The sequence below is a fragment of the Mesoplodon mirus genome, assembly GCF_964341445.2.
Source record: "Mesoplodon mirus genome assembly, chromosome: 2".
Classification (NCBI taxonomy): Eukaryota; Metazoa; Chordata; class Mammalia; order Artiodactyla; family Ziphiidae; genus Mesoplodon; species Mesoplodon mirus.
The window spans coordinates 124,766,276-124,787,915 of NC_138977.1; the positions used below are offsets into that span (position 1 = coordinate 124,766,276).

The 21,640-nt window shown below is 46.7% G+C and overlaps 1 protein-coding gene and 1 long non-coding RNA gene across 5 annotated transcripts in view; one reads left to right on the plus strand and one right to left on the minus strand.

Moving 5' to 3' along the window:
* Window positions 1–8,843, plus strand: part of RNF4 (ring finger protein 4) — a 42,992-nt gene extending 34,149 nt beyond the window's left edge. For all 3 annotated transcript variants that reach the window (XM_082633025.1, XM_082633026.1, XM_082633024.1), the window contains exons 5-7: window positions 5,161–5,316; window positions 6,020–6,068; window positions 6,647–8,843. In XM_082633025.1, the coding sequence (XP_082489151.1) occupies window positions 5,161–5,316; window positions 6,020–6,068; window positions 6,647–6,796 (355 nt within the window). In that variant the 3' untranslated portion in view covers window positions 6,797–8,843. The remainder of the gene's footprint in view (window positions 1–5,160; window positions 5,317–6,019; window positions 6,069–6,646) is intronic.
* A 5,727-nt stretch (window positions 8,844–14,570) lies between these two features.
* On the minus strand, window positions 14,571–21,554 carry LOC309796050. 2 transcript variants are annotated; one of them, XR_014292416.1, is made up of 3 exons: window positions 20,763–21,554; window positions 19,631–19,804; window positions 14,571–14,851 (listed from the first exon to the last, which is right to left on the minus strand). It is a non-coding gene; the product is annotated as an uncharacterized lncRNA (long non-coding RNA). The 2 variants fall into 2 exon arrangements; XR_014292417.1 differs by having other exon boundaries at window positions 19,631–19,807.
* Between the last annotated feature and the right edge of the window lie 86 nt (window positions 21,555–21,640).

A 21,640-nucleotide genomic window follows, 5' to 3' on the forward strand; every position in this document is an offset into this window, starting at 1 on the left:
GGAGACCTGGTTGCCACATTCTGGTGGCCTGGGACCCAGTGGCATCACATTTCATCCAGGTGCATCCACACCTGGTCAGTGGTCCTTCTTGGCAGAGGGCAGTAAAAGCAGTGTTGCAGTGGAGGAAAACTGGGCTCTTCCCTGCCCACAGCAGAATTTCCTTCTGCTCTTGGCTAACTTCAGAGCTCCCCTTCTAGACTTCATATGGACAGCAACTTCTGCCAGCCCAAGCTTGGCATGGTCCAAGTTCCAGTTCATGGTCCTGGTGATGAAGTTGACTGTTGCCAGTTTCATAGTCACACTTTCCAGCTTCTTCTGGGGTGAAGGGGAAGTGTCTTCAGTGGCTTCTCATCTGCAAAATGAAGATCTTTATGCTCAGACCTTCTTCCTTCCTGCGATGGCCATTTGTATTTGTCAGCGTTGAGGTTGGAAAAACCGAATCCACTCTAGTTATTCTGGAGCAGAAATGGATTTTAATACATGGGAGGGGGACTTCCCTGGTGGCAGTGGGCAGTGGTTAAAAATCCACCTGCCAGTGCAAGGGACACGGGTTTGATCCCTGGTCCGGAAAGAATGCCACATGCCGCGGAACAACTAAGCCCGTGCGCCACAACTTCTGAGCCTGTGTGCCTAGAGCCTGTGTTCCGCGACAAGAGGAGCCACCGCAATGAGAAGCGCACGCACCGCAACGAAGAGTAGCCCCTGCTCGCTGCAACTAGAGAAAGCCCGCGCACAGCAATGAAGACCCAACACAGCCAAAAATAAATAAATTAATTTATTAATTTAAAAAAATACACGGGAGGAGTTGCTTCGTGGTGTTGTAAAGGCTGGAGGAGCAGGTGTCTAGGAATAACTCTGGACATCTCAGCCTTGACGCACCATGGGAGCTGCTACCTCTGCTCCAAGCAGAAGGATGGGAGGGGGCAGCTACCACCTGTACTAATCTCTTTGGGCTCAAGGAAATGCTACTGTGTCTCCTTGCTTGGGAGGACAGGCCTGGGCTTTGGACATTGCAGCCTCGGCCATGACTGCCTCTTGATACCCGCATCTGTGTCCACCTACAGCAGCTGAAATATTCCTCCACCCTTCTGCCCTCCAAGTGGCATGAGTGTATCACACTGAGGGCATTTAGTTCATGTCTAGGATCCCCACTGCAAGGGAGTTGGAATAGAGTTGAGCTTCCCATCTCTGCGGGGCAGGATGGTGTGCCAGAAAGGGTCAGCCTCCGTGCCCCCTGAACACGGGGGCAGCCAAGGAGAGGTGGCAGCAGGGCTTTCAACAGCAGTCCTGAGAGCTCTCCTGAAGGAGTTGATCACACACACAAGCGAGAGGGAAAAGGGGTGCTACTGGTGATGGTGTAGACGGACAGGTAGTAGCTCAGTGAGAGAGCTGACTTGACAGGTTTGAAACTGTTGCAGAAAAGAATCTTAACAAGTTCTGAGTACAGGCACACCTTGGAGATGGTGGGCTCAGTTCCAGACCACCGTAGTAAAGTGAGTAAAGCAAGACACAACGAACCTTTGCGTTTCTCAGTGCATGTAAAAAAGTTGTTTGTGCTATACTGCAGTCTATTAAGTGTGCAATCGCACATTATGACAATGTGCATTCCTTAATTTAAAAGTACTTTATTGCCAAGTGCTGACCATCATCTGAGCCTTCAGCGGGTTGTAATCTCTTTGCAGGTGGAGGGTCTGGCCTCAGTGTTGATGCTGCTGCCTGATCAGGGTGGTGGCTGCTGAAGGCTGGGGTGCCTGTGGGGATTTCTTAAAAGAAGACAACGATGAAGTTTGCTGTATTAATCGACTCTTCCTTTCATGAACAGTTTCTCTGTAGCAGCAATGCTGTTTGACAGCATTTTACCCAGAGTAGAATTTCTTTCAAACCCTGCTGCTGCTTTATCAACTAAGTTTACGTAGTATTCTAATTCTTTTTTGTTATTTCAACAGTCTTCACAGCATCTTCACCAGGAGTAGCTTCCATCTCAAGAAACCACTTTCTCATCTGTATGAAGCAACTCCTCATTGTTCACGTTTTACTGTGAGATTACAGCAGTTCAGTCACATCTTCAGGCTCCACTTCTAATTCTAGTTCTCTTGCTTTTTCCACCACATATGCAGTTCCTTCCTCCACTGAAGTCTTGAATCCCTCAAAGTCATCTGATACGGTTGGAATCAACTTCTTCCAAATTCCTCACCCATGAAATCACAAATGTTCTTAATGGCATCTAGAATGGTGAACCCCTTCCAGAAGGTTTTTAGTTTACTTTGCCTGGATCCATGAGAGAAATTACTGTCTATGGCAGCTATCCTTACAAAATATATTTCTTAAATTATAAGACTTGAAAGTTGAAATGACTTTCATCAAGGGATCCATGGGCTGCAGGACGGACGTTGTGTTAGCAGGCAAGAAAACAACATTCATCTCATTGTCCATCTCCATCAGAGCTCTTGGCTGACCAGGTGCATTGTCAGTGAGCAGTAATATTTTGAAAGAAATCTTTTTTTCTGAGCAGTATGTCTCAGTAGTTTAAAATATTCAGTAAACGATTTTGTAAACAGATGTGCTGTCATTCAGGCTTTGTTGTTTCATTTGTAGAGCACAGGCAGAGTAGATTTAGCACCATTCTTTTTTTTTTAATTAATTAATTTATTTTTGCTGTGTTGGGTCTCCGTTTCTGTGCGAGGGCTTTCTCTAGTTGTGGCAAGCGGGGGCCACTCTTCATCGCGGTGCGCGGGCCTCTCACTGTCACGGCCTCTCTTGTTGCGGAGCACAGGCTCCAGACGCGCAGGCTCAGTAGTTGTGGCTCACAGGCCTAGTTGCTCCGGGGCATGTGTGATCCTCCCAGACCAGGGCTCGAACCCGTGTCCCCTGCATTAGCAGGCAGATTCTCAACCACTGCGCCACCAGAGAAGCCCCTAACACCATTCTTAAGGGCCCTAGGACTTTTGGAATGTTAAATGAGCACTGGCCTCAACGTAAAGTCATCAGCTAAGGAGAGAGTCAGCCTGTCCTTTGAAGCTTTAAAGCCAGGCATTGACTTCTTCTCTCTAGCTATATAAGTCCTAGATGGTATCTTCTTCCAATAGAGGCTGTTGTCTACATTGAAAATCTGTTGTTTAGTGTAGCCACCTTCATTAATGATCTTAGCTGGATCTTTTGGATAACTTGCTGCAGCTTCTACACCAGCACTTGCTGCCTTACGTTTGCAATACGATGTTATGGAGACGGCTTTTTTCCTTCAACCTCATGAGCCAACCTCTGCTAGCTTCAGACATTTCTTCTGCAGCTTCCTCACCTCTGTCAGCCTTCATAGAATTGAAGAGAGTTAGGGCCTTGCTCTGGATTAGGCTTCAGCTTAAGAGAATGTTGTGGCTGGTTTGATGTTCTATCCAGACCACTCATACTTTCTACACATCAGCAATAAGGCTGTTTCACTTTCTTATCATTGTGTGTTCACTGGAGTAGCACTTTTAATTTCCTTCAAGAGCTTTTCCTTTGCATTCCCGACTTGGCTAACTGGCGCAAAAGGCCGAGCTCTAGGCCTGTCTCAGCTTTTGACATGCCTTCCTCACTAACCGTAATCATTTCTAGGTTTTGATTTAAAGTGAGACATGTGCAGCTCTTCCTTTCATTTGAAGACATAGAGGTTATTGTAGGATATATATTTTTTAATATTTATTTATTCATTTATTTATTTGGCTGTGCTGGGTCTTAGTTGCAGCACACGGGCTGTTTTAGTTGCGGCATGCAGGCTTTAGTTCCCTGACCAGGGATCGAACCCGGGCCCCCTGCTTTGGGAGGGCAGAGTCCCAACCACTAGACCACCAGGGAAGTCCCTATTGTAGGATTATTAATTGGCCAGATTTCAATATTGTTGTGTGTAGGGAGTAGGGAGGCTCAAAAAGAGGGAGGGAGTCATGGAAGCGTTGTTCTGTGGAGCAGTCAGAACACACATTTATCAGTTAAGTTCATCGCCTTGTGTGGGTGAGGTTCATGGTGCCCAAAACAATTACAGTAGTAACATCAGAAACCACCAATACATATCGCCATAACGAATGTAATAATGATGAACAAGTTTGACGTATTGTGAGAATTACTGAAAAGTGACACAGACACGAAGTGAGCAAATGATGTTGGGAAAATGGTACCAATAGACTTGTTTGACACAGGGTTGCCACAAACCTTTAATTTGTAAGAAATGCGGTATCTGTGAAGCGCAGTAAAGCAAAGCGCAGGTATGCCTGTAGTCAGGCGATGGGCTTGTCAAGTTCTCACTAGCTTTTTCTGTAGGCCTCGAACACAGGGTTGAATTGATCTCAGTCCTTGGTGTATGCTACTCTCTGTAGTCCCTGCATGGCCTACTTTGGCTGTTTAATTATTTTTAATAAAGCATTAAGCACTGCAAACCCTTCTGCCAGTAAAGTCTCCGTCTCCGGCAGTAGCCAACGTGGAGTGAAGACAAGGAGAACGGGTGGAGCTGGTTGTGAGCTTCAGGCCCCTGGTGCCCTGTGGCATCGTTGTGATCTCACTTAGTTCTCACAGCAGCGAGGGGGCGCTGTGAGCACTCATGCCTCTGTTTTTCAGAAGAGGAAGTTGGCAGTTCCTGAGGGTATGGAACTTCCCCAGGTCACGCAGCTCCCAGAGACTCACTAAACACCTGCGGGCTGGGGCGCAGTGTGTCAGCTGCTGGGAGGCTTTGCTCCCGAGGATTTTGCATTTGAAACAGATGCTTCAATTTTATTGTTTAAGAGTTTAAAAGAATACAGAATATTTTATGTCAAATTAATTGTGTATTTCTCTTTTGTTTTTCTCCTTTTTCCAAGATTGTTGAAGGTGAGTGGTTTCCTCTCCTTCCTTGGGTTTGGGTAGAGGACTGACGAGGGTGTGGGGGCAGGGCCTTGGGCCTTGCCAGCTCTGTAGGTGCGGGAACATGCCCGGGATGATGCCCTGCTCACACCTGCAGTAAGTCCCCTTCCTGCTGAGGAGACGTCCCCCTGGGCATCTGCACACAGCAGGGGTGGGGGCTTCTTCTCTTGGGAAGACGGGAGGGTGGTCTCCATGCAACTGGGACTGGCCTTTCCCAGTCAGAAAGGAGGGTGGGTGGTGAGGGTGGTAGGACTGGGAGGCCCTGCCCTGAACGTGGGCTCACATCTCAGAAAGGAGGCGGCCGAGGAGGAATGCCAGGAGGCTGCGCCAGGAGCACGCCGACAGCTGTGTGCTGAGCAGTGATGACGAGGAGCTGTCCAGGGACAAGGACGTGTATGTGACCACCCACAACCCCAGAAACGCCCGGGAGGAGGCTGCTACCGGAGCCAGGTACCGGCGTGCCCGCTGCTCTGCTGCTGCCGTGCTGGGGACAGGCTCTCTGCCGGGAAGCTTCTGGATCCGTGGGACCCCATCGTCCCTGGAGTGAGGATCCTCTTCCTTCCTCTCCATATTTTAGTGGAGAGGTTGGGGCAGGAAGCAGGGTATTAGAGATACTGACCTTAAGCCCTGGGCTCAAGAAGGGCTCGTTGTAGCATCTGGGTGGCAGGTGGATCTGGAGCTGGGCTCAGCTGTTCCCACTGTGACCAGGGCGTGCCAGGCACTGGCTGGGTGGGTGTGAATAGCTCCAGGCTGGAGGCAAGCCTCACCACCTGGGGTGGAGAACAGACCCAGCAGACCCCGGCCTTCTGCAATAGGAATGCTTGGAGGAAGGGGGTGCTAGGCGCAGCCCCTGCCCCAGACAGGGAGGCTGGAAGGGGGCTCTGAGGGAGCATAGGCCAGAGGTGCGGGGCAGGGACAGGGCGACTCCTGTTGCCTACGCCTTCTCTTGCCCCCATCTCTTTCCTCCCCTTTCTCATAGCCTCCCCCACCCCCATCGGCACAGCCGGCCATCTTGTAAGTGTCCCGGGTGCCTGTGCTAAGGCAGGGTCAGAGGAGGCTCTTGTAAGGGGATGTGGGCTGCTTACATGAAGCCACTTAAGAGTAATTGATGTTTGCGTTTGCTGAGGAACTGACATGAGCACTGTGATTTTAGGCCCTCTGGTACTGTCAGTTGTCCCATCTGCATGGACGGGTACTCGGAGGTAAGCAAACTTAGCTGTGTCTTCCCTGATTCTGGTTTTCAAACTGCTTCAGTGAAAGAATTAGATGAGAGAGCACTCCTCACTGGGTGGGCTTTGATGCCTCTGTTTTGCAGTCACGCTTGGGTTGGCACATGGCTTGGCACACCTCTGTGAAGGGGGAGGGTGCCATCTTCTTGGACCCTACAGTCTTGAACTCTGGGCTGCCCTGTGCAAGTGCATCAGTCCTGTGTATTCCCTACCTGGCCTAATTGGAAGCTGCTAGTGTTCACTGTGGCCCCAGGCCCTAGGGCATTGCCCCACTGGGTTCCTGGGGGTACGTCAAACCCCCTTGGGCTGTCGCTGCCAGAGACTGGCTGCTGCCTCTGCTCTCGGCTTCAGAGACACCGCTCATACTTGCCTGAGCCTACAGAGCAGCATCTCTGGTTCTCCAGACCATCTCCCTGCTTTTCCTGCTGCAGCCCTTGGCCCCCCTCCTCTCATTCGGCATCTTAGAGATGGGCGGGAGTGGATTCTCTGGGGGCTCCCGCTGCTCTGGTACAAGGCCAGACGTGAAGCCTGTTCTTTTTTATGTTTTCTAGATTGTGCAGAATGGACGACTCATTGTTTCTACAGAATGTGGCCACGTCTTCTGTAGCCAGTGCCTCCGTGATTCCCTTAAGAATGCTAGCACTTGCCCAACATGCAGGAAAAAGATCAGCCACAAACGGTACCACCCCATTTATATATGAAGTGTTGAGCTGCTCAGGAGAGACGGATGGACAGACAGAGCCTGGCTGGGTTCTCTACGGCCTTACATGGGCTATCTGCCGCCAGTTTCTTGAGCTCAGAAAGACTATTTCAGAATCAACGCCTGTAATGTAAACTGTTCTCTTGTTTCCAACCCCGTCTTTGATCCTTTTGTTACCTCTAGTTTGATGCTGTGGAGCTGGACCCAGGGCCCTCCCAGCCCAGGGTCTACATCTGCTCCTCTGGGTAGTCTGGTTCCAGGGTAGGAGAGAGGGAGTCACGCACATTGGAATTGAGAATCGTGGTTCCAGCCTCTTTGCGGAACCTGCACGTTTGCCAAGAAGTTTTCCCCATTTGGAAAGTTTGCCCCAGCTTCCTACTGGCAGTGTGTCGAGGGCTGGCCCCGGTCGGAGAGCAAACAGGTCCGCCCAGCTCTCCTGGGCACGCTACCTCCTCCCAGGCATCTGCCCACCACAGTGACCAAGCCAGACAAGGTCCATCTGGCCTGAGGATCCCAGGTGCAAGCATGGCCCCGGAAAGACCAACCACTGGCCTTTTTTTTCTTCCCTTGAGTTTCAGAGGTCACCCGTGATTCCGCCTGCATTGATGTCGGGTTCCTGCAGATCACAAGGACCTTTGCGGGGCAATCCCCAGTTTTCTAAGAACGAAATGTGCAATAAAGCCTGTTCTTTGCCTACTTTTTAGCAGCCCAGGAGATGTAGCACTCTTAGTGTCCTTCAGAGGCCTCATGTCGCCTATGGAGCAGTGCCTGTCTCGCCCCGTCTGGTTCACCACCTGTTCTCAGGAACTTTACCCATGCCCGAGTTCACCTGGCGCAGGCCGTGCAAGGTCAATGGGGCAGGCACGTCGTCGAGTATCCTCTCTCTTTTCTGATAAAAATCCATCCTGTGCTATCCACATGTCCTCCAGTCCTCAGTTCCCACTGCCTAATGTCTACTCAAGCATAGACCCTGGGCGGTGGTGGCAGTAATTGTGGCCTTATTAGCCGCCCGTGTCCATGCTGTTGCCCAAGTCACAGCCGACCTGCGTTTCAAAGACCTCGGCTCTCCAGACTTGAGCTGGGCACCCCCCACCCCTGCAACTGACATTCATTTCCGAAGCTGCTCTTCTGGCCACTGGGCTTTGATCCTTTGGGCTTTGATTGCTCTTTAGGTTTTGGTTGGCAAAGTACGGTGGCCTCTCCTCCCCAGGGGCCCAGATAACACCCTCTGCTTGACTACACGTGGGTCAAAGCCTCTGGTCTCAAGGAGGCGGAAGGTGGCCCGAGCTGACCTGAGCTGCCCCCCTGCTGCACAGGGCTTGCCTCCACCTCTGTACCCCTCCTTCCTCCGAGGCCTTCAAGCCAAACCAACAGCCTTTTCGTGTGAAACATCTTCGAGGTGGAAAGGGGGCCGCCTCTGGCTTTGCTAGCAATAACTGACCTTCAGTTTCTCCTTCTGGAGGAGCAGGGACTCAGCACAGAATTCACTTTAAATGGGGCTGAAGGAGTATCCCTCCTCTATGTGAAAAGAAAATTGTTTCATTCTTCATTCTGACTTCTTAACTGTTTGGCTCACTTCCGGTTCGTTTGATGAAAGTACTACTTTCTACTTGGAGTCGAGGAGGGCAGGACGTCAGTTCTCATCTGCGTGGTGTGCAGCATGTCTGCCCTTCGAATGGACATCATTGCCATTAAGTTCCTTCTGGGCTTCATGGAATGCTCTTTTTTTATGTTCCAACAATACCCAGACTTCAGGAGCCAAGACAAACTGTGCAGCCAAAATTTCTTACGTTTTATGCTTAAGGACAAATGGTTGATCATAAAAGTTGTATTCCTTCATACTAACTTAAGTTGGAAAAAAACATTTAGTTTCTACTGTTCAGAAGTTGCAAAACAGGAAAAGGTTGATAGGAAAAGTCCTTTCCCTCCCTCCGTGTACATAGTTCAAATCTTCTTTGTTGCATTTAAACTGTATCCATGTATGTCAGTCTGTTCTGGACTCTCCTCTGCTAGTGTTACAGGTGGAAATAAACCATCAGTTTGAACCAGGTGTCTCGTTTGTGCATTCATCTGCTCTTTTGGATCAATATCACCCCCCACCCTTGCCCAAGGTTTGTGATTCTTGTTTGCCTCAGGTTTGGTGTATTTTGTGATAGTATGTGTGCAAGAAAGCTGCTTGGTCATCTGCTGACCCAGAAGCCAGCAGGTAAGAGGTCATTCTTGGAGCAGAACCACAAGTCCAGGCCCTAGAATCCCTAAACGAGCAGAATCTTAACCTCAGGCCTGAAGAAGCGAGTTTGGCTGCGGGCTGTCTGCTCAGTCTGGCCAGTGCCAGCTCAGGAGAGGAGCTCTGAGCAGTGTGGACTCGGACTGACCTGGAGTCCTGGCAGTGCAGTGCAGTGCAGCACACCTGCCCCAACCACTGTATACAGTTTGCCCTCCGTGTGGGAGTGGGGGCCCAGGAGTGCATGGCGTGCCTGATAGAGCCCCAAGCAAGCTGTGTGGGGAAAGCTGAAAAGACAGAATGGGCTTGGCTTACGTCCCCAAGAGTAAGTGATGGCAAAGCTGGCCTTTGCCTGCCTGCTCTTCTCCATTCCTATCAAATGATCGCCAGAGATAGAACAAGCTAACGTGCTGGGCGCTTGGGGGCACAGAGGTACTAAACTTCAGACGCCTGCCTGCCTTCTGTTGGAGACCACCAGCGACAAAAATACAGTTATTCAAATGCTTATTGCACATTTGCCATGATCCTGGTACCACACTTGGCTTGGTGGGTATTGAGAAACCCAACTGCATCCCTGCCCTGCTAGGCTGTACATCATCGAGGGAGACAGTTCCCCAGGCCAATGGAAAATAAAACTGGCGAAGGTGAGGTACCGGAGTCCAAGAGAACAGGAAGGGATGCTCAGCTGTGCTCCTCAAGGTCTGAAACTTGTCTAGGTAAAAAGAGGAAAGGGTCCTTGAGTGCAGCTCCCAGGCCTGGTGCCCTCCCAGTGTACAGGCCTCCCGAGACCTGAGGGTGTGATTGACCAGACACTTCCTTGGTGGCCACCCTAGACCAGCAGTGTCCTGAAGCCAGGGGCCAGGTGAGTCCTCCATCCTCGGCAAGCCCAGGGAGGAGGGGAGAGTCCTGTGAAAGGGCAGGGAGTGTGTACCAGGTGTGTACTGGCAGAGGGTGTCCCCCAAAGCTGGCTACAGAAGGGGCTTATTTCTAGGTTTCTTAGTTTTGAAACTTAAGTGGCATCTTAACTACCTTTCTTTGTTGTTGCCATATGGAAATTTAATTGGTTTTGTAAATTAGTTGTGTAAGCATTCTTGCCAAAGTCTCATTCTAATTAAGAGTCTGGATTCTGTTAAATTCTGTACGTTCACAACCATATCATCTGCAATGAAATGTTCTTTCTAATTCTTGGAACTTTCTTTTTCTTTACGAACTTGTTAGATAACTAACAGGTAACGGAGGTTCCTTTTCCAACCACGAGATAGGAGTTTGTATTTTATTTCTGTTTTATTTTGTCACAAGGGATGTATCACCTTATTGGTTCTTTTTCTACTTCTACTGAGACATAGGATTTTCCCCCTTTAGATCAGTTAATGTAGTGTATCACAGTGATTTTTTTTCAGTACACATCAGCATATTTCATGGGTAAATCTACTTTGTTCATGATGTTTTATCTTACACATTTCTTACTTTGTTTTGCCAATATTTGGTTTAGGGTTTCTAAATATCCATGTTCATGAGTTATATTGACCTATCATTTTTTTACACTGTCTTTGTCAGGTTTTGGTTTCAAAGTAAGTTCCCTACAGTGAGACTAAGGAGAATTGTCTCTATACCCTGGATTCAAATTATTTGTTCCCTGAATGTTTAGTAGAACTCAGCAATAAAATTTCTGGTCTATTATTTTTATTAAGGAAAGATTTTAAAATACTGATTTGATTTTTTAATGTTTGTGAATTATTCACATTTAAGTCGGTTAAGTTATAGGTTTCTGGGAGTTTGTGTATTTCATCTCGTTACAAGTCTTTGGTATAAAGTTCAAAATATTCTCAAGCTAATTAGTCTCTGCAGCATCTTTTTATCATTAATACTAATTTATGCTTTCTGTTTTAATCAGTTTTAGAGATTTGTCTGTTTCATATTCTATTTATGTTAATTCCAGTACCCAAAGTCTTTGTGGATCTAATTCTGAAGCCTTTTATTCCGGCTGGCTCTCACTAATGATGACTTCCTTCTTTGTGTGTTTTGTAAACCTTTTTCTCCCTTACTTTGAACCCAGGTAACTTGGTAACTATCTGAAAATTCTTTTGAGACCTGAATTGAAGGTGGGTTCCTCCAGAAAGTATTTACCCTTGCCTTTTTTTTTTTTTTTACCCTTGCTTTTTTATGAGGTGTTTAAGGCTTAGTTACCAACTCAAAGCCACTGTATTTATTTATCTTTTATACTGTGAAATATACCACACAAAAAGCACACCTCACTGAATTACTTCAAAAGTACAGTTCAGGGCTTCCCTGGTGGCGCAGTAGTTGAGAGTCCGCCTGCTGATGCAGGGGACACGGATTCGTGCCCCGGTCCAGGAAGATCCCACATGCCGCGGAGCGGCTGGGCCCGTGAGCCATGGCCGCTGAGCCTGCGCGTCCGGAGCCTGTGCTCCGCAACGGGAGAGGCCACAACAGTGAGAGGCCTGCGTACAGCAAAAAAAAAAAAGTACAGTGAATTACCATAAAGCGAAGGCCTGTGAAACAACCAACTGCAACAAGAAACTATTACCAACACCTTAGAAGCCCCTTCTTGTCCTCCCTCCTGGTCAGTACAGTCTATTCCTCCAAGGTAATCGCTATTTTGACTTGTGAAAATCACTCCTTTAACTATAATTATAGTTTAGTTACCAAAGCATAATCCTAATCACGTACTTTACTTTTGCCTATTCTTTGCACTTTAAACAGATGAAATTGGGGACTTCCTGGTGGTCCAGTGGTTAAGACTCTGTGCTTCCACTGCAGGGGGCACAGGTTCAATCCCTGGTTGGGGAACTAAGATCCTGCATACTGCACGGTGTGGCCAAATTAAAAAATAGATGGAATCACTCAATGTGTATTTTGTGCAGGAGGGGGGTGGCTTCTTTTGCTCAATATTATATTTGTGAGATTCACGTTGTGTAGTTTGTTCATTTTCCATACTGTATAGTATTTCATTAGATGAATATGCTTCAGTTTATCCATTCATTAATTTATGTTTTTTGCTATTAGTACTCAAATATGAACATTCTGTATATCTTTTGGTGCAGTTTTGCTCACGTACCTGTTGGACATATACTTAAGTGTGAAATTACTGGGTTATAGGGAATGAACATTTAGGAGAACCCACAAATATGTGGACATTAAACAACACACTTCTGAATGACCAGTGGTTCAAAGAAGAAATCACAAGGTCAATTAGAAAATACTTTGAGAAGAATGAAAATGAGAACACAGCATACCAAAACATGGGATGCAGTGAAACAAACCAGTGCTCAGGGGGATAGTCATAGCTATAAATGTCTACATTAGAAGATCAAATCAATAACTGTATGCCTTAAGGAACTGAAAAAAAAACAAACTAAACCCAAAGTTAGAGCACAGTTACAGTACAAATTCAGCAAAGTTGTGGGGTATAAATTCACAAATCAGTTGTATTTCTATACACTATCAACGATCTGAAAGGGAAATAAAATTCCATTTTCAAAAGCGTCAAAAAGAATAAAATACTTAGGAGTAAATTTAACCAAGTAGGTGCAAAATTTGTACACTGAGACATATACATCCCTACAAAACATTGCTGAAGGAAGCAAAGCTAAATAAATAGGCATCCCATGATTGTGGGTTGGAAGACAGTATTAAGATCGCAATAGTACCCAAAGCAATATAGTATAGAATCAATGCAGTCCCTACCAAAGCCCCATGGCAATTTTAATAGAAATTTGTATGGAATTTTAAAGGACCCAGGATAGCTAAAACAATCTTGAAAAAGAAGTTAGAAGACTCACTTCCCAATTTGAAAACATTATAAAGGTACAGTAATCAAAACAATGTGGTGCTGACTTAGGGACAGACATACAGACCAGTGGAGTAGGATTGAGAGCCCAGAAATAAATCCTCACTTCTATGGCCAAATGATTTTAACAAGGGTTTCAAGACCATTCAATGGAGAAAGGTCTCTCCAACAAATGGTGCTTGGAAAACTGGATATTCACGTGCATAAGAATGAAGTTGGTGGAGCTTCCCTGGTGGCACAGAGGTTGAGAATCTGCCTGCCAATGCAGGGGACATGGGTTCGAGCCCTTGTATGGGAAGATCCCACATGCTGCGAAGCAACTAGGCCTGTGAGTCACAACTACTGAGCCTGCATGTCTGGAGGCTGTGCTCAGCAACAAGAGAAGCTGTGACAGTGAGAGACCCGCACACCGCGATGAAGGGTGGCCTCCACTTGCCGCAACTAGAGAAAGCCCTCGCACAGAAACGAAGACCCAACACCGCCAAAAATAAATTAATTTAAAAAGAATTAATGAAGAAATGGATCAGAGACCTAGATTTAAAAGCTAAAACTATAAAATTCTTAGAAAAAAAACATGAAGGCAAATATTCATGACTTTGGATTTGGCAGAGTTTTCTTATATATGACACCAAAAACACAGGCAACAAAAGGAAAAATTAATTTGACTTCATTACGATTAAAAACTTTCGTGCATCAAAGGATACTATCAGGAGAGTGAAAAGACAACCCACAGAATGGGAGGAAATATTTGCAAGTCATCTATTTGATAAGGGCCTAATAACCAGAATATATAAAGTGCTCCTCCAACTCAACAAGAACAAAAAATCAGCCCAATTTAAAAATTGGCAAAGGACTGAAATAAATATTTCTCCAAAGAAGACATACAAATAACCAATAAGCACATGAAAGGAACTCATCATCATTAGTCATGAGTGAAATGCATATCAAAACCACAGATACCACTTGACACCCACTGGCTATTACCAGAAACACAGAAAATAAGTGTTGGTGAGGATGTGCAGAAATTAGAACCCTTGTGCATTACTGGTAGAAATATAAAATGATGAAGCTGGTCTAGAAAACAGTTTGGTGGCTCCTCAAAAAGTTAAACATAGAATTACCATGTGTTCCAACAATTTCTCTCCCAGATAGATACCCAAAAGAATTGACTCAGATACTTGGGACTCAGGTACTTGTATACCAATGTTCATAGCAACATTATTCACAACAGCCAAAAGGTAGAAACAATCCAAATGTCCATCAACAGATGAATGGATAAAGTGTGCTATATCCACACAGTGGAATATTAGCCTGAAGAATGAAATTTTGATACATACTTAAAAAATGGATGAACCATGATAACATTATGCTAAATGAAATAAGCTAGACACAAAAGTACAAATACTGTATGATTCTACTTACATGATGTATCTAGAATAGGCAAATTCATAGAGACAGTAGAGCAGAGGTTACCAGGGCCTGGGGTTGTTATTTAATGGGTACAGAGTTTCTGTTTGGGATGGTGGAACATTCTGGAAGTGGATAATGGTGATGGTTGTACAGCATTGTGAATGTAGGTATGCCACTAAATTGTACACTTGAAAAGGATTACAATGGTAAATTTTGTATTATTTTACCATAGTTTTTTAAATGAAAAAAATACTAGCATACTATTATCATTCATATATCTATATATATAAAGTCATATATATGCATATATATATATATATATATACACACACACACACACCATTTGTATGTCTTTGGTCTTTATTCCTCCATTTCAATCTGGAATAATTTTCCTACTGCCCATAGAATTTCCTTTAGTATTTCTTTTAGTGAATTCCTGATGGCAATAAATTCTATTTTTGTTAATCTGAAAATGCCATTATTTTACCTTCATTCTTGCATGATATTTTTGTTTCTGAGTAAAAAATTACAAGTCTCTGTCTAATGTGGTTGCCGTGAGCCACACGTGGCTGCTGAGTACTTGAAACACAATGAATCCAAGTGTAGAGAGGCTGCAAGTATAAAACACACACAGGGTTCCGAAGACTTAGTATAAAAAAAAGAGTAGTAAGATATGTTGTTAGTAATTTTATATTGGTTACATGTTTTAGTCATGATATTTTGAATACATTGTGTTAAATACATTACAATTTTTAAAAACTATAAGTTGACAGTTTTTTTTCCCCAGTTACTCTTGGTCATCCTATTGTTTCCTAGCTTCATTTCTGTTGCAGTCAGCTGTCACATACCTTTGAAGATACATGAATATTTTCTTTGGCTGAGTTTTTTCTTTGTTTTCAGCAGTTTAGTAATGATTTGCTCAGGTGTGGTTTTGCTTGTTTTTATTCTGCTTGGTGTTCACAGAGATTTTTGAAACTGGGTGAATATCTCACCAATTTTGGAGAATCTGCTTCTGTCTGTGGCATTCTCTCTTCTTGCCTTTTGGGACACCAGTTACACATATGTTAAACTTTCAACTGTGTCTCATGTATTTTTTATTCTCTTTTCTGTTTTATCAGTTGTTTTTTTTTTCTCTCTGTGCTGTTTTATATTGAATTCTAACTCATTAATCCTCTCTTATACTGTGTCTAGTTGGCTATTAATCTATTGAAGTCAATTTCAGTTACTTTTTCAGTTCTAGTTAATTTCGTTATAGATTACAATTCTCAATTTTTTCATCTTTTTTTACACCTTTTCCTCTATTTTCTTGAACATATTAATTATAGTTATTGTATAGTCTTTGCCTACCAACTCCAATATGTGACTCACCTATGAGTTTTTGTAGTCTTTTGTCTTTTTATTTTCAGTAAAATGGCCATGTGCCTTGATATGCCTAGAAATTTTTAATTGAAAGTTGAACTTGTGCATAAGAAAAAAAAATCGGGGACTTCCCTGGTTGTCCAGTGGTTAAGAATCCACCTGCCAATGCAGGCGGGACATGGGTTCCAGCCCTTGTCCAGGAAGATCCCACATGCCGCAGAGCAACTAAGCCCATGCACCACAACTACTGAGCCTGCACTCTAGAGCCCATGAGCCACAACTACTAAGTCCACACACCTAGAGCCTGTGGTCCGCAACAAGAGAAACTACTGCAATGAGAAGCCGTGCATGGCAAAGAAGAGTAGCCCCCACTCGCCACAACTAGAGAAAGCCCGCACGCAGCAATGAAGACCCAGTGTGGCTAAAAAAAAAAAATCGTAGAGGCTGCAGATGCTATTTTCCTCTGCTAGGCAAATGGAGCAGGTGCTCCTCACCTTCATCTGGCTGTGCACTAAGCTACGTCAGGGTGGTATTGCAGTTTGGTAACGTTCTGTTCACCACTGGCTCACTTCCACCTTTAGGATACCATTAGGGCTTCCCACTGAGCACTGGAGCACCTGTCCCTGGTTAGTCCTCATCTCAGTTAAAAGGTGGAGTAGAGATACTTAACAGCCTTAGGCCGTATGTGAGAAATAGACCTACTGGTATTTTAGGGTTTTTTACTATGGTGCAGTCTGTTTACCTGAAAAATATAGTTTGTCCAAAATTGTTTTTTGTCTCCATACATGATTGACAGTTTGGCTGGCTATACAATTCTATTGTATATCTGATTTTCTTTCAGAATTTTGAAGGCCCTGCTCCACTATTTAGCTTCAAATGTTACTGTTAAGACATTTAGTGAGGTTCTTTTCTCCTGCCTTTTTTTTTTTTCTAATGTGACTTCTGTTTTTCTTCCTGAGCATTTTAGGCTGTGTTTTTTTTTTTTTTCATCTCTGGTTTTCTACAGTTAACCGTCCTCCTTGCTGTGCTCTTCCAATCTGGACATTCAACCCCTTACTTCTGGTAAATTGCATTATTTCTTTTTAAAAATTTTTATTTATTTATTTTTCACTGCATTGGGTCTTCGCTGCTGCGTGTGGGCTTTCTCTAGTTGTGGCGAGCAGGGGCTACTCTTCGTTTCGGTGTGCAGGCTTCTCATTGCGTTGGCTTCTCTTGTTGCGGAGCATGATCTCTAGGCCATGGGCTTCAGTAGTTGTGGCACATGGGCTCAGTAGTTGTGGCTCACAGGCTCTAGAGCGCAGGCTCAGTAGTTGTGCTGCACGGGCTTAGTTGCTTTGCGGTACGTGGGATCTTCCCGGACCAGGGCTCAAACCCGTGTCCCCTACATTGACAGGTGGATTCTTAATCACTGAGCCACCAAGGAAGTCCCTGTATTATTTCTTTCAAAAGTTATTTCTGGGCTTCCCTGGTGGCGCAGTGGTTGAGAGCCCGCCTGCCGATGCAGGGGACACGGGTTCGTGCCCCGGTCCGGGAAGATCTCACATGCCGCAGAGCGGCTGGGCCCGTGAACCATGGCCGCTGAGCCTGCACGTCCGGAGCCTGTGTTCCACAATGGGAGAGGCCACGACAGTGAGAGGCCCGTGTACCACAAAAAAAAAAAAAAAAAAAAAAAGTTATTTCCCTCCATTTTTTCCCCTAGAATTCTTATTGGAAAGTTGCTGGACCGCCTGGACTGAGATTTTAAGTCTCATTTCTCTCTGATTTTCTGTGTCTTTTGTTCTGCTTTCTGAATAATTTCCTTTATCTTGCAGCCCTTCTATTGAATTTCTTTTACAATTTTGGCTATATTTTTAATTTTCAAGACTCCTTTCTTAAACATCTCTGAGGCTATTAGCAGTTTTAGAAAAAGTTTTTGATTGCTTCCATTAACAGTTTCTTTGCCTGCCCCCCTGCACACACATTTTTTCTATCCACACTTTAGCCATTTCTTAAATGACTGGTGATCTTTCACTGTCCCTTCATGTTTACAAGTGACATGTTTAAAAGCTGATTAGAAGCTCCAGGTGGGCAGAGCTTTTGACCTGTGGGCTTCAATTCTGGGTGAGCATCAAGAACTGCCTGATTCTTTGGGGTCCCCAAACATTAATATGCCCATTGCTGCTCTTGCATTGTATAGTTTCTACAGAGAATTCCCTGTATTCTGCTTGAGGGTGGAAGCCTGCTGCCGTAGTTCTGCCTGGGGCAAGGAAATGGCTTTAGCAAAGGCGCTCAACTGTTCTTTCTGTAGACTTAATAAAGCCAGAAATTAGAAAAGGCTTTCTAGGTAATGATTCATTATTATGTAATGCTCCCTGGTTATGAATTGTGAGATAATGAACTTATCTAATTTTTCTTATAAAATTGTTTTGTGTTACTAGTACATATTCATATCTTGGTTAATATTTACTGCACATGAAAGTAATAAAACTTGACTTTTACAAAAATATCCAACATATGCCACCTTTTCCTGTAAGTGGTTCTAAGAGCCTTCCAGATCATGAGGGTGCTTTGAGTGGCCATCCCCATGCCTAAATCCTCTCCATGGTCACTGCCCACAAGTCCCTGTGACCACTGGTGCTCCTGCCAGACTGAGCTGCTTTTACTTTTAAGAGTATACATAGACCTTTCTGGCCCTATGTCCTGCATTCTCCCTTGTAATGGTTAGTTTAGGTCAACATGACTGGGCCTTACGGTGCCCAGACATTTGGTTAAACATAATTCTGGATGTGTCTGTTGAGAGTGTTTCTCGATGAGATTAACATTTGCATTGGTAGACTGAGTAAAGCAGATTGCCCTTCTCAATGTGGGTGGGGGACTTCCCTGGTGGTCCAGGGGTTAAGATGCCATGCTTCCAATGCAGGGGGCATGGGTTCAAACCCTGGTTGGGGAGCCAAGATCCCACATGCCAGGTGGCCAAAAAACCCCACAAAAAACAGCAACAACAGAAAAAAACTGTGGGGACTTCCCTGGTGGTGCAGTGGTTAAGAATCTGCCTGCCAATGCAGGGGACATGGGTTCAAGCCCTAGTCCGGGAAGATCCCACATGCTGAGGAGCAACAAAGCCCATGTGCTGCAACTACTGAGCCCATGTGCTGCAACTACTGAAGGCCGCGCCTGAAGCCTGTGCTCCTCAACAAGAGAAGCCACCGCAAGGAAGAGTAGCCTCCACTCGCTGCAACTAGAGAAAGCCCACGCGCAGCAATGGAGACCCAAGGCAGCCAAAAATAAATTAAAAAAAACAAAAACAAACCTGTGGGTGGGACTCATACCATCAGTTGAAGGCCTGGATAGAACAAAAAGACAAATCCTGTTGCCTGAGTGCCTCTGAGCTGGATCATTTTTTTCCCTACCTTTTGGAGTCAAACTGAAACATCAGCTCTTCCTGGGTCTCAAACCTGCTGGGTTTTGGACTAGAACAACTCCATTGGCCCTCCTGGCTCTCAGGCTTTTGGACTTGGACTACACCATTGGCTCTCCTGGGCTTCCAGCTTGCTGACTGAAGGTCTTGGGACTTGTCAGCCTCCATCACTGTGTGAGCCAATTCCTTATTTTATGTGTGTGTGTGTGTGTGTGTGTATGTGTATATATATATATATATATATATATCTCCTATTGGTTCTCAAGGGGGTGAAAATTGATTCTTAAGAGGAGAAACAAATCGTAGATATTACAGTGGTTTGTGGCCCTCCCAAAGCTGAACTCTACCAGATGAAATCTTATTCCTTAGTATTTTCTCCTTAGTATCTTAATTTTTCCTTAGGGGGGAGATAATGAAAAACAAAGGTTGAGAACCACTGCTTTATGCCTTTGCTTCGTAACTTCTGTCTGCCAGGAGCACCCTCTCCACCTGCTGTGCCAGCCTCCAATCTTGCTCCCCTGACATCCATTCTCAACATAACAGCCAGAGTTTTCTCAGAAACATACATCCTACCATGACAGTCCCTACTCAAAACCCTGCATGGCTCTCAGCTGTATTTAGAATAAAACCCAACCTTGCTTTTGTTGGTTCCTGGGACATGCTGAGCTTCCCCCTGCTTGAGTCTCGCACTGCTGAAAGTCCTTTGCTCTGACAGTGATTGGCTCTGGTTCAGCTCACCTCCTCAGAGAGGCTAGGCTGCTCCTGTCCCCAGGCGCCAGAAGGATTCTTCACTGTATCACCCTGTGCTCTGCTGGAACACAAAAGTCACACCTGAGCCACATCTGAATTGGAATCTGGGCCCTGCCTCTGACTATCTGGGTGACTTTGGGCAAATCCCTCACCATCTTTGAACTTTAGTTTCTCATCCATAATATAGGGCTAATGGTGCCTATCTCGAGAGTGGTTGTGTGGATTAGATGAGATGATATAGCAGGAGACAGAGTGGCTGGTGCATAATTGCTTGACAAACGGTCATTATTGTCATTCATTCATCCAGCAAATAGTGGATTGATGTGTGCCCAGCCCTTGCCTGGCAGGAGCTGGGGTTCAGAGGCGCAGGATGCAGACACTCCCATGCTCTCCCCGGCCCAAGACTTGACTTCTCTGGGGATACTGTTGAGCACCAAGAACCCCAATCCAGCGCAATGTGCTCTGACAGGCGAAGGCACAGGGGCTGTGCGAGTGGCGAGTGTATGACCCAGCCTGTATGGGGAAGGGGGCAACCCAAAACATTGCCCACCCAGTGGGGTGCTAAGGCAGGCACCCCACCCACCTTCTCAAACTCTACCTTCAGCAGCAGGGTCATTCAAGACACTTCAGGAGGGGTGAGGGGTCTTATTCTGCCTACATAACATGGAATCACTGAAAGGCTTTCAAGAGAGGGTTAATTTGATCACATTGGCTCATCCCGGCTGTGGTATGAAGAATGGGTCAGGGGATTAGAAGGCCGCGGCTGCAGCTGGGGCAAGGATAACACCCAGGCAGTGAAACCTGGCAGGCCCAGAGCTAACGGTAGGGGGTCCAGGAAACAGTGCAAATGGAGGCCCTCGTACTATACAGCCTAGCACCAAGTTCCTCTGCATCTCGGTCCCGTAACCAGCCTTGGAACCAAAGAGGGGAACACATGTCTTTTGTGTCTCGGTGTTTGTGATGGGTGGGACCCAGGCGAGGGACTCCTGTGGTCCGGTCTAAGGGCAAAACTGTACCTGGGGCTTGCTGATGATGGGCAAGGGGCCCAGGAAGGAGGAGGGTCCAGACGGAGCGGCCCCACTGGAAGGCCCGGGAGGGTCTGACGAGGTTCGTGGCCTGTGCGGTGGGGTGATTGCGAGGTCGTGAGACATGGCTGGACCGCCCTGGGACCGTGCAGGGTCGCAAGGCACCAGGAGGCCGGGCGACGGCTGCAGGGGACCTCAGGGAGAGGGCGAGTTCGGAAGGGTGCCTCCGGGCCAGGGGTTCTAAGCTAACGGCAAGGTCTGCCGATTCGCGGCAGCCCCAGCGTCCAGGGCGGTCCCCGACCCGACGGCGGCCCGGGACAGCGCTTTCCAGGCGCCCTCCGGAACCGCCTAGCCCACGAGGAGGGTCATTCTCGTCCCAATGAGTCACCTGGACACGGGCGAGGGGCCCGGCCCAAGATCACAGAGCCAGCCAGTGGAGGAGGCTGATTCGAACCCGGAGCCGGGCCAAGGTCACCGGGCCTTTCCTGGCGGCCCAGAGCCGAAGCTGCCCGCCCAGCGCATCCCAGGGACCGGACCGGCCTGCGGACCCGGTGGCGGGGGCGCGGGGCGCTGGGGCGTCTGGGAGCCTGTCAAAGAGGCGGAACTCCTCGCCGCCAGCCTTGTAGTTCATCCACCACGAACGACGCGGCCCTGAGCTGGCCGGACCACTCCACCCAACTACAGGTCCCAGAAGGCCGCACGGCGCGGGTGGTGCCGAGCAGCGCGAGCGCGGGGTGACGTCACCGCCGCATCCAGCTCCCCTGCCGCAGCCTCTCGCGGCGTCCGGGCGCTCGGTCGCGCGCAGCCTGACGGGAATCCTGGTCCCCACGCCGGACACCCCCAGCGGCAGAGCAGGCGCGCGGACTCCA